This window comes from Trichechus manatus, unplaced genomic scaffold, assembly GCF_000243295.1.
Source record: "Trichechus manatus latirostris isolate Lorelei unplaced genomic scaffold, TriManLat1.0 scaffold00081, whole genome shotgun sequence".
Taxonomy (NCBI): domain Eukaryota; kingdom Metazoa; phylum Chordata; class Mammalia; order Sirenia; family Trichechidae; genus Trichechus; species Trichechus manatus.
The window spans coordinates 5,962,471-5,973,565 of record NW_004444017.1 but is presented as its reverse complement, the minus strand read 5'-3'; the positions used below and the strand labels follow the sequence as shown (position 1 = coordinate 5,973,565).

The 11,095-nt window shown below is 48.1% G+C and overlaps 1 protein-coding gene across 2 annotated transcripts in view; it reads right to left on the bottom strand.

Annotated features, from left to right (window-relative positions):
- Positions 1-322: 322 nt before the first annotated feature.
- Positions 323-11,095, bottom strand: part of CACNA1C (calcium voltage-gated channel subunit alpha1 C) — a 692,837-nt gene continuing 682,064 nt past the window's right edge. For both annotated transcript variants that reach the window (XM_023735710.1, XM_004381214.3), the window contains exons 42-46: positions 9,101-9,229; positions 5,972-6,075; positions 5,541-5,644; positions 2,433-2,765; positions 323-625 (exon numbers count right to left, since the gene is read on the bottom strand). In XM_023735710.1, the coding sequence (XP_023591478.1) occupies positions 323-625; positions 2,433-2,765; positions 5,541-5,644; positions 5,972-6,075; positions 9,101-9,229 (973 nt within the window). The remainder of the gene's footprint in view (positions 626-2,432; positions 2,766-5,540; positions 5,645-5,971; positions 6,076-9,100; positions 9,230-11,095) is intronic.

Sequence of the window (11,095 nt, the reverse complement as noted above, 5' to 3'; positions counted from 1 at the left end):
CCAAAGGCGACCGTTGGTTCCCCGTGCAGGGCCTGAAATACAGCAGGAGGGCGGACGTCTCTTCTCTTGCTCTCCCTCCCTGATTCTGCCACCTCCTCCTCACCACTCTACCTCTGCAGACACAAACTGGGGTTGCTGCTTTTCTTCCCCTTGAAAAGCTGGCTCTCCACACCACCCAACTCTGCGTCTTGTCCCAACAGAAATGAATGAAGACGCTGTTCCGGTTAACTCCAGGTCACGAGAACAGTGAGGCACTTCTGAAACGAACCCATTAGGAACATTGAAACAAATAAAAAACCCAGCATCTCCCCAGCCCTGGCTACTACAGGCTGCTGACGTAGACCCTGCTGTCCTGGAGTTCCTCCTCACTCTTTCGACACTCCAGGGCAGGCCCACAGGTTGCATCCTCTTCACCCCCTGCCCTGTCCTGCCCTGGGTCCCTGCAGTTAACAAAAGGTAATAGGGTGCCATTGGGGCTCTGCTGGGTGCCCCCACTGAGGATGTTGTCAGCCGCATTCTCCATCTCCTCAATTGTCATGTCGCAGGCATCAGCCAGCTCCTGGGTTGTGACCTCGATAAACTTGGGATCTTGAGCAAACTGCCCCAGTCCTTCTGAAATCAAGACCTGAAGAGGGAGGGGGTGGAGGGCCGTGAAGAAGAAGCAAAGAGGAAAATTATTACTGGAGCTCAATGCCTCTCTTTAGGGCTAGAATATGGGGCTTCTGACTGGTAACTTCTGGAAGTGTGTGTATACGTGTGGTGTGTATAGTATGTGTGGTATGTGGCATAAGGTGTGTGTGGTATGGGGTCTTTTGTGTGTGTGGTGTGTGTGTGGTACGTGTGGCGTACATGTGTGTGGTATACGGTATATGTGGGGTGTGGGGTGTTATGTGTCGCGTGTGTGTGTGGTATATGGTGTGTGTGTGGTAGGTGTGGTGTGAGCGTATGTGTGGTGTATGGTGTGTGTGTGTTGTAGGTGTGGTGTGTGTGTTGGGAGGGGTGCTCACAGAAAAGGAGTAGAGATGGAACATTGGCCAAAGGAATTAGGGGTGTGTAGGCTGGAGGATGGTGTCCCCGCATGGTGCAAATGGTTAATGTGCTTGACTGCTAACCGAAAGGTTGGAGGTCTGAGTCACCCAGAGGTATCTTGGAAGAAAGGCCTGGTGATCTACTTCCAAAAAATCAACCACTGAAAACCCTACGGAGCACAGCTCTACTGTAACACACATGGGATTACCATGAGTTGGAGGCAATAGACAGCAACTGGTTTTTTGGTTTTAGGTCAGATGAGAAAAGTTTTGGCTGGGGTATTTGAAAACTGTCATCAAATATAGAAAAGCTTGGCTCACAGAGGGGCAGTAGGGCTCTGCCGTGTTGTGACATGGAGACCCCGGTCTGCCCCTTCCCCTTCTGCCTCCCTGGCACCACACAGGTGCCTCCCATATTATTCTCTCCCGGAAACCTTCACTCTCCTTTGGCGAAACTGTTAACTCGTGCCCATTGCCCACAGTCAGCTGGCTGCCTCTCTGGGAGGGAGAATCTTTCTCCCAGGTGCAGCATCCTTCCATGCACCTGTCTCTGTTTCTGCTCGGAAGGGACAGCAGGTGATCCTCAAAGTCTCCCCACTCCTCCTACCAGCTGCTTTAATGATTGGCTACTGATCCAAGGGGGGAAGGCTGCAGGAAGAATGCAGGGTAGCCTGGAACATGCTTCTCCCAGATGTCTCCTCCCCTGCATCAATTCTTACAGGATATGGTTTCCTCCTTTGGATTTGTTCTAGTTTGTCAAAAGCCTGTTGCCGTCAAGTTGATTCCGACTCATAGTGACCCTCTCAAATGTGGCACCAGGGTTGAACTTGATTCTCTGACCAGGGCAGGGTACAGGGGAATTGAAAGCTTCTTCTCCTAGACTAGTGGTTCTTCACCCTGGCTGTGCATTGGACTCATCTGAAGAGCTTTAAAAGACATCCCAGTTTAACTGGTCACAGTTTTCCAAAGCTCCCTGCATGATTCTAAGGAACAATCAGGGCTGAGAATCATGGATCTCGACCCTCTCTGTCTACAAATGCAGCCCAAGCTCACATTTGATTTGGAGTAGTCACAGCACTGCTGGCTTGTATCAACTTTCTCTACAATGGACCCCACAGCCTTTCTCAGGGTTCCTTGGTCTGTAGCGGGGATATATTGCTCAGTACCTTCCTTCTCCTTCTTCATCAGGCCCTGCCCCAACAGAAGTCAATAACACCTTGCATGTCATAATATTCTGCATGCCACGCCTGCCTTCTGCAGGCCCTGAGAGTGAGTATCTTTCTGGCTATGATACTTGACTGCCAATCTGTGAGGGAAAGGACCAGGTACTTCCTTCTTAATTCTCCACGCAAAGCCCCTTTGCTGCCCTTGGCCTTTCCCTCCCGTCTGCTGGGAGCCACGTACCGCTTCGACCAGACTGCTGGCGCTGCCGTGGAACTGCCTCCCCGGGGCCCTGGCCTGGCTGGGCACAGTGAGGGAGACAGGCCGGCTTCTCCGGATGGGGCTGCCGCCCCCACCACAGCTGGGACTCTCCCCCGACCAGGAGCTGCAGTGGATGGATGGGAAGCTGCTGTTGAGTTTCTCGATGGACTCAGCGCCCTCCAGCCGTAGGGTGGGGATGGGCTGCGGGGGCCAGCCTCGGCCGGGCGAGGCAGGGGGGGTGGCACACGGCCTGGGGAACGTGGTGGGGGAATGGCTTCTCTGGAGAAGTGGGCTCAGACCCGCCACTGCCAATGCCTGTGGACACACAAAAGCATGATTTACTGGGGGTGATGGCCAGGTCGGCAGAGAGGCAGCCCTCTGCCTTCTAAGCAGCTATTGTTCTCCAGCTAGTTCCTCCTGGAATTCACACCCACCCCCCAAACATTACCACCCAATTGAATGCTACCTTATCAAGACCCAGCATAAGTTTCAATGACCCCAGAATAAGTTTTATGATCATCCTAGTCTGAAGTAACTTCCCTCTTCTACATTCAGAAAACTGTGATTGAGTGGAATCAAGATAATCTGGGCTTTACTGCTGGTTTTACTATCTATAAGGGGCCCTGGTGGCGCAGTGGCTAAAGTGCCTGGCTGCTAACCAAAAGGTCAGTGGTTTGAACCCACCGGCTGCTCCGCGGGAGAAAGATGGGGCAGTCTGATTCCATAAAGATTTACAGCCTTGAAAACCTCATGGGGCAATTCTAGTCTGTCCTACAGGGTCGCTATGAGTTGTAATTGACTCGACGGCAGTGGGTCTGGTTTGGTTTTTGGTTACTGCCTATGCATTCTCTCAGTCTTGGTTTTCTCATCAGTAGAGTATAGAGAATAACGAGGCCTGTGTCACCTGTAAAATCAGAAAACGAATGCCTTCTCTATCTACCTTGCAGGGTAAACGTAGGTTCAAATGAAATAAGGTATGTGAAAAAGTACTTCCTAAAGAGCCAGGCAAACATAGCAACGGTTGTGAGGATGGCACAGGACCGGGCAATGTTTTGTTCTGTTGTGCACGGGGTTGCCACGAGTCAGAACTGACTCATGGCACCTAGTAACAACAACAACAATAAAGAGCTAGACGAAGCCAGGATCTGTTGTTTTAACTGTTATAATGAATTGGCCCATTAATAATGTCCTGTGAATTTCTAGCTCAGATTATTCTGAACCATCAATGAAATCATATACTGTCTTGAAATTAAACAATATACATGTTTATGTCCTCTGCCCCAAAATGTTCTTGAGCATCCTGAAGGCAGGCAGGGATCATGTCCTACATCTCGGCTGACATAAAGGTTTGCTCTTGGCAGAGGCTCAGGAACATTAGATGCTCCAATGTGAAGTGCTCATGGGCAGAGAAAGTTAGGCTTTCCCAAGAGGTGGCAGAGAGAACAGGGACACTGCTGTATAGGTTAGAGGGTAGTGGAAAGGCATAAGGAAGAGTATAGAAATAAAGAAGAATTTCTTGCCTACTAGCAGGACAAGAGCAGAATGGTAAAATCCATTTCTAGAAATCTTTGAAAATGGCACATCTGATGTTCCTACATCCTGCCATCCTCCTCAGCCCACTGCTCTTGATGGCCCCAGCCTGGGGGCTCCTGTGTCCCTGGAGATCTGAGGGGGATTTAAGAGGGCAGTTTGTAGGCTATATTCAATATTTCAGAAAGTCCAGTGGAAATCATCCACATTGAGGGAATACACACAAGCAAAGCAAAACAGTGCATTTCTCTGAGCTGAAAATAATATCCACTTAGCTGAGCCACACTGCCTGTCTTATGCCGATTATAAGCTTTGATTGGCAGTTGAATGTTTTTGGGTATAAAACAGTCATTTAAAGCACAGGTCCATGGTACAGGAGTGTCTTAGTCATCTAGTGCTGCTACAACAGAAATACCATGAGTGGATGGCTTTAACAAAGAGAAATTTATTTCTTCAGAGTAAAGTAGGCTAACAATCCAAATTCAGGGCATCAGCTCCAGGGAAAGCCTTTCTCTCTTTGTAGGCCTTCTCATCAATGTTCCTCTGGACTAGGAGGTTCTCCACCCAGGGACCCCGGGTCCAAAGGACACGCTCTGCTCCTGGCACTGCTTTCTTGGTGGTATGAGGTCCCCGGTTCTCTGCTTGCTTCCCTTTCCTTTCATCTCTTGTAAGGTAAAAGGTGGTGCAGGCCACACCCTAGGGAAACTCCCTTTATGTTGGATCAGGGATGTGACCTGGGTAAGGGTGGTGTTACAATCCCACCCTAATCCTCTTTAACATAAAATTACAATCACAGAATGGAGACCAACCACACAATTCTGGGAATCATGGCCCAGCCAAATTGATACACACATTTTTGGGGGGATATAATTCAAACCATGACAAGGAGTTTATAATTAAGGAGACAAAAAGACCCTAATTTGCCTGGAGGTAATAAGCTGCCCTCAAATAACATTTGAAGTTTCCACTAGTTGTAAGATACTAAGAACGTGTTTGATACTGGTGTCTTGGATTTCACTATCTCGGACTCAGCCGTGCCAAGAGATATTTCATTTACTGAATCCCCCTTGACCTGTTTTCCTTGGGTATTACTCCCTACTCCTGGCCATGCTGCTGGCAGGTTGTTTGATCATTTCTGCATTTCTGTGGATGGATTTTTGTGCAGCTAAACTTCTAGGTATCTTCCAACTCTAGGTATGACCACTCCTGCCTGAGTACCCTGGAGTGTAAGCCCGTCTCTGTAGAGGTAACATCTGGGGCACTATGAGAAGAAAGCTCGAGTGGAATCCCGGAGCTGCTGATCCTTCAGGATCACGTGAGGAGTTCCTGCTGACCAGTGTCTCCTAAGTTTCTACCCTGGGAAACTACAGATGTGCCAGGGCTCTCACCTGAATAGGATAAGTGGGCAGCCCTACTGGGAGATTCTTAGGGCCAGGGGTAGGATGCAGCAATAGTCTGAGATGGTGAAGACTGACTGGTATCTTGGGGATTTGCCTATAACCATGGGATTGTCCAGCCTGCTAAATGGTGGCCAATAGCCTGTCTGAAAGTATGGGCTACCTGATGATGAACCAGATGCAAGGGCAGCACTGTCTTCTGAGAGATGTCTCCCCCTTGATTCTTCTGTCGCTTCAGACATTCCAGGTGGAAGGAGGCCCTTCGACCTGCAAAGGCAGCCAAAGAATAGGATCAGGGCAGGAAACAAGGACATTTGTCTGAAATGGCTCATACCCGGGGTAGGGTTGTAAGAAGTAGTGCTAGTGACCCCAGCTATACTTCCTTTGGCCCTTAGCCTTGACTCCAAGTCCCATTCCAGTAAACCCTGCCCTTGGAACTTTGTCTCATTGCCTTGGAAATCTGCCCAGCCCACTTGGGTGGAAGTTGTTGGAGCCAGGCCACAGGTGTTTCTCAGTCATCCCTGAGTGCCTTGACCAGCATCATCTCAGGGGTGACCACTGGCCACACCTGGAGCATGAAGTGTGAGTGTTTACCTAGTGAGGCGGAGCGGAGGAAACCCCTCTTTGGAGATTGCCGGATGTCCCTTTTGTCCTCTGGGGGTGTCAGTTGTCGGTTTTCATCATCCTGGTAGGAGAGCCTGGAACAGAGAACTCCTGGGGCTTGCTCCTGGGGGCAAGGAAGTGCCACCCCATAGGGACGGCTACCACCCCAGGAAGAAGTTTGCCTCTTTCCTTAGTGCAGGGAGCCCACACTCTGTGCTTGTGTACAAGGGCTAGGGAGGGAGCAGCAGGCTCTTGCCACCCCAAGAAATTCTGCTCTGCTCTCTGGCATCATACATGTTCTCCTGGCCTGCTTGTTGGGGATTTCCAGCTCGCTATAGACAAACTGGAGCCCTGGAGGTTCAGTGGTTAAGAAATCGGCTGCTAATCAAAAGGTCGGCAGTTCAAACCCACCAGCCACTCCTTGGAAACCTTCTGAGGCAGTTCTCCTCTGTCCTATAGGGTCGTTATGAGTCAGAATCAACTTGAAGGCAATGGGTTTGGTTTTTTTTTGGTTTATACACAAACCATCTAGTATGAGCCATGTGGTTCTGATCTGAGGCAGAAGAGGCACTCTTGGGTCAAAGTTGCAAAAAATTCTAGGCCCACAAGGTTCTTTCAAGGAAACCTAGGCTCTTCTGTTTACATATACCAATGCTGTTTACCACAACTACTCCCTGACTTGGAGTCCCTGGGTGGCGCAAATGGCTAAGTGTTTGGCTGTTAACTGAAAGGCTGGAGGTTCGAACCGACACAGAGAAGCCTTGGAAGAAAAGGCCTTGCGATCTACTTCTGAAAGATCACAGCCATTGAAAACCTGTGGAACACAGGTCTACTCTGGAACACATGGGTTGCTGTGAATCAGAATCAACTGGAAGGCAACTTCCTACTTCAGTCTAAAACTTATCTTCCATCCTGCAATTTTCCTCTGCCCTGCAACCCCTCTATCATCAAGAGCACATATGCAGTTGCCTGCAACACAGACACAGTCATTCAGTCCATGAACAGTAGAGCTGAAAGGGACCATAGAGAGCATGGAGACAAAGGCTTCCAAGCCTTTTAGATCATGACTCACAATAAGAAATATATTTTACATATTTCCACTATACACAGATACACACAATTGAACTATTCTTTGTGAACTATATATTTACCCTTATTGCATGCATTGCACTCTGAGAGTTTCTATTCTATTTTAGTCTGTTCTAGTTCATTTAAAAGTCCTGAGTGCAGCCCACTAAATTAATTTCACAAATAGTGCGAGCAATCTGCAGCCTGGGAAGCATGGTTCCATTCCAACGCCTCTATTTTACAGAAGAGGCCACTAACTCTGTCCCTGGGGCTACTTTACACACTCCCAAAGGGCAGAGACCTGGCTGCCTTCACCTTCATGGAATCCACCCTTGCTCCTAGCACAGGGACGGCTTAGCATCTGTAGGTGTGCAGGAAAGTTTGTTGAATGAAAACCTCACACATTCATGCCTCCAAGCCTTTACTCTCATTCTCAACGTGGTAAGCCCTCCATATTACATTTTTTCTTATTCACATTGTACCTACTCCTGAAGACACAACTTCTGTCTGACCCTGTGCCTGGTACTGTTATGGTCACCCTGCCCTTGGCTTTCTCTGAAATGTCTGTAACCCTCATTGTCTGGGTCACTCTGTCCATAATTATTTAGTAAAGGTCCATGTTATCTTTCTCTTCTGAGCACCCCTTAGCTTCCAAACTAGTTTGTAAAATCTCCTTGAGTTTCCAATCCAGCACCTTGGACGCACCAAGCGCTCAATAAGAGCTGCAATGGATTGAAGCACACAACTCTCCTGACTTCCAGAAGATGTGGCCATGTATTAATTTGCATTCTCTAAAAATCAATTTAGCGAATGCTATCTCTTAAGGAACTTTAGACATTTTCGTTTGGTTTTATATCCACTATATTTCATGAAAGGAGCCCTGGTGGTGCAGTGGTTAAGCACTCGGCTGCTAACCAAAATGTTGGTGGTTCGAACCCACAAGCTGCTCTGTGGGAGAAAGATGTGGCAGTCTGCTTCCATAAAGATTACAGCCTTGGAAGCCCTATAGGACAGTTCTACTTTGTCCCATAGGGTTGCTATGGGTTGAAATCGACCTGATGGCACCTAACAACAACAGATTCTTCTTATTACACCAGGGGGAAAGGAGACCCCTCTGCTACTCTTCCAACCCAAGGAAGAAGGCACTAACTCCAGAAAGCTGCATGCTGTGCTAGCTGTGCTGAGAAGGGACATGGACGCATGTCTCCTAACACTTCCTGGGGGCCCACCCCCACCGTTGCCTTCTGGCCATGGCTGCCTTTCCAGCCACACCTCTCTTTTCTTCAAAAGTCTAAAGGGTTGGTCCTTTCTTACTATAAAGCGCTTACAGGAAAGCCTCTAAAACAGTGTTTCTTATACTTTTTGGATTGCAACCACAGTCATAAATACATTTTACAATGAGACTCAGTACACGCATACACATACAGGTATTGGCAATTAAACACATGCTTCATGAAACAATACTTACCTCTATGACATTGGATGTATTCTGATATTTTCTATGCTGTCTTATTCTATTCTATCCTTTTTCTATTCTATTTTATGCTATTCTTTTAAAAGTGCTGGCTGTAACTGGCGAAATGGATGTCACAACTTGCTAATGGGTCTGGATCTACAGGTATAAAACCCTATGAGAAAATTCAAATTATAGGGCTGACAAAAATCTCAGCCCTAGCTTTGCCAACAGTGCCCTCTGCTGGGTAGCTTTGTCATAAGTAGTTTCAGGTAACATTCGTTTAATTGTCCATATATGTGTAGTATGTGTGTACTGAACCTCACTGTAAAATATATTTGTCTTAAAAGTTTAAGAAACATTGTTTTACAGGCTTCCCTGAAAGCATTTTACAGTAAGGAGGGGCCAAGCATGCAAGGGGGTGGGGGGAGAGATAGAAAGAATACTGGGGGTGGGGTAAGGGACTTCCCATCTCCATAACGATGCTTTGCAGATGTTTTCCTGATATTCAATCTCCTCCCCTCCCCCAAATCATGCCCGGAGGGGGAATTTCAGGGACTTGCCCCTTCATTCCCTGGGCAGAAGGTGGCAGCGCTCACATCTCTGTGGAGATCAGGCTGGGCTCGCTGCAGCACTCTGTGTCTTCCTTTAACTTCACTTCATAGGTCTCCTCCTGAGAGACCTCCTCTTGACACATCATGGCTATCTGGCTCTCCCGGGAGCGGCATCTAAACGTCCAAGATGGAGAGAAAAATCAGAAACTGTAAATCCTTCCCCCATCCCTCCACGAGTAAGGCATCTCACGCACACAATCACCACTTACACACACATACTCACACACTCACACACACACCCGGCTGTGGCCTCTTCCACCTGCAATCGTTGATGAAGCCATGGAGCCATAGAAGCGTGAGGGTGAGGGTGAGGGCTCTTTGTGGGAGAAGGCTCTCTGGGTTAAGATTCAAGGAGATCTGAGTTTTGATCCAATTCAGTTACTCTCTGGCTAAGTAATCATGCTGGAGTTGCTTAGCGAACCCCATGCCTCAATTTCCCCTTCCATAAAATTGGAATGACATATTCCTGCCTGACACAGAGGCTTGTGTAAGTAGCAAATGAAGTAACAAATGAGATGGTGCCTTGGAGGATGGAAAGGATCAGCTTTTAAACAAGAGCCTTGGCTGCGCTATACAGAGCAGGGTGAGCCAGTGAGAGGGCTATCCCTTTCCTCTACTATAGACAGCCGGGCCTGTGGGTGTTTGTTGGACAGAGCTGAGATGTTTCTGGCATCATATTTTGACATGCCTTTGAGTTTGACACTGGCTTCTTGAAGTAAAGGCACAACAAAGCCTCATGTAGAAGAGTTGGTTCTTTTGAGCAAAGGGAAGTGAGCCTGAGTCCCTCCTGAGCCTGAGCCCCTGCTGAGCCTGAGTCCCTGCTAAGCCTAGTCCCTTCTGAGTTTGAGACCCTCCCACATCAGGATGTGCCTTAGACTATACGCTTTTCCCCTTCTGTGCAGGGCCTCCTGCTCATTTAGTCATGTGTCCTTTAGCTCTGGTCTAAGTGCTCTCCCTTTTTCTGTATGTGCTTGGCTCAGTACCTCCCACCATATTTCTTCCTATAGAGTCTGCATGCTGGGGCCCACTCTATCATCAGATCCATGAGGGCATTGGGGAAATATCCCAGTTTACCCTCTTGGGCTGAGTGCTGGATCAGTGCCCATAGCTTTGACCCTGGTCTGTGAGCAACTCAGGAAGGGTAGGGGCAGAGCTCTCTAACAGACTGCTGTCCGCCCTATGGTACGAAGGAAAGATGAGATACAGAAGGCTCATGATGGAGTGGGAGGACAGGGATGTGGAAGGTGCTTTGGTGAGGCACAATGGGATGAGCTAGAGATGGAGAATGGCGGCAGGCAGGCAGCACCACTTCTTGGCGACCACTGTGTGCAAAACGTGCCAGCCCATTCCCAGCAGAAGCAATGCCAGTGCTGGAGCCACTGCCCTTAGCCTTTAGCTGCAGCATGAACAAGGCCCCAGAGCTAGAACTTTGGTAAGTTTTTCCTCTTCACCAAGTTGAAGCTTAGCACCCTGAGTGTTGTTTTAACCAGCTGTCATGGGGAGGAAGGGAAGTGACATTTAGTGACACTTCCTATGTGCCAGGCATTGTGCTAGGTGCTTTGCATATGTTTTATTTCATCCATAGATGTATTTATGAGAAGAAGAAAATTTCCTGATGTCTTCTCCCATATAAAACCAAAAAACCAACTCAGTTGCCACCGAGTCGATCTTGACTCATGGCAACCCCATGTGTATCAGAGTAGAACTGTGCTCCATAGGGTTTTCATATTTAATACAGAACCAAATTTAACGTAAAAATACCCTTTGAAGGAGGTAATTTAATTTACACTAAGATGTTAATGGTGGACATAAAGAGCCTTCCTTAAGAAGAGGGTTTGATATGGCAAGAGGGGGAGAAAATGGTACTAGGACTTAGTCTCTGAAGGTTGTAGAAGAGGAGTAGTGTTGCAGAAAAGAGATGGGGACCCTAGGACAGGCCACTTAAACTTTGATATTCTCCTATGTAAAGTCAGCCTTTCA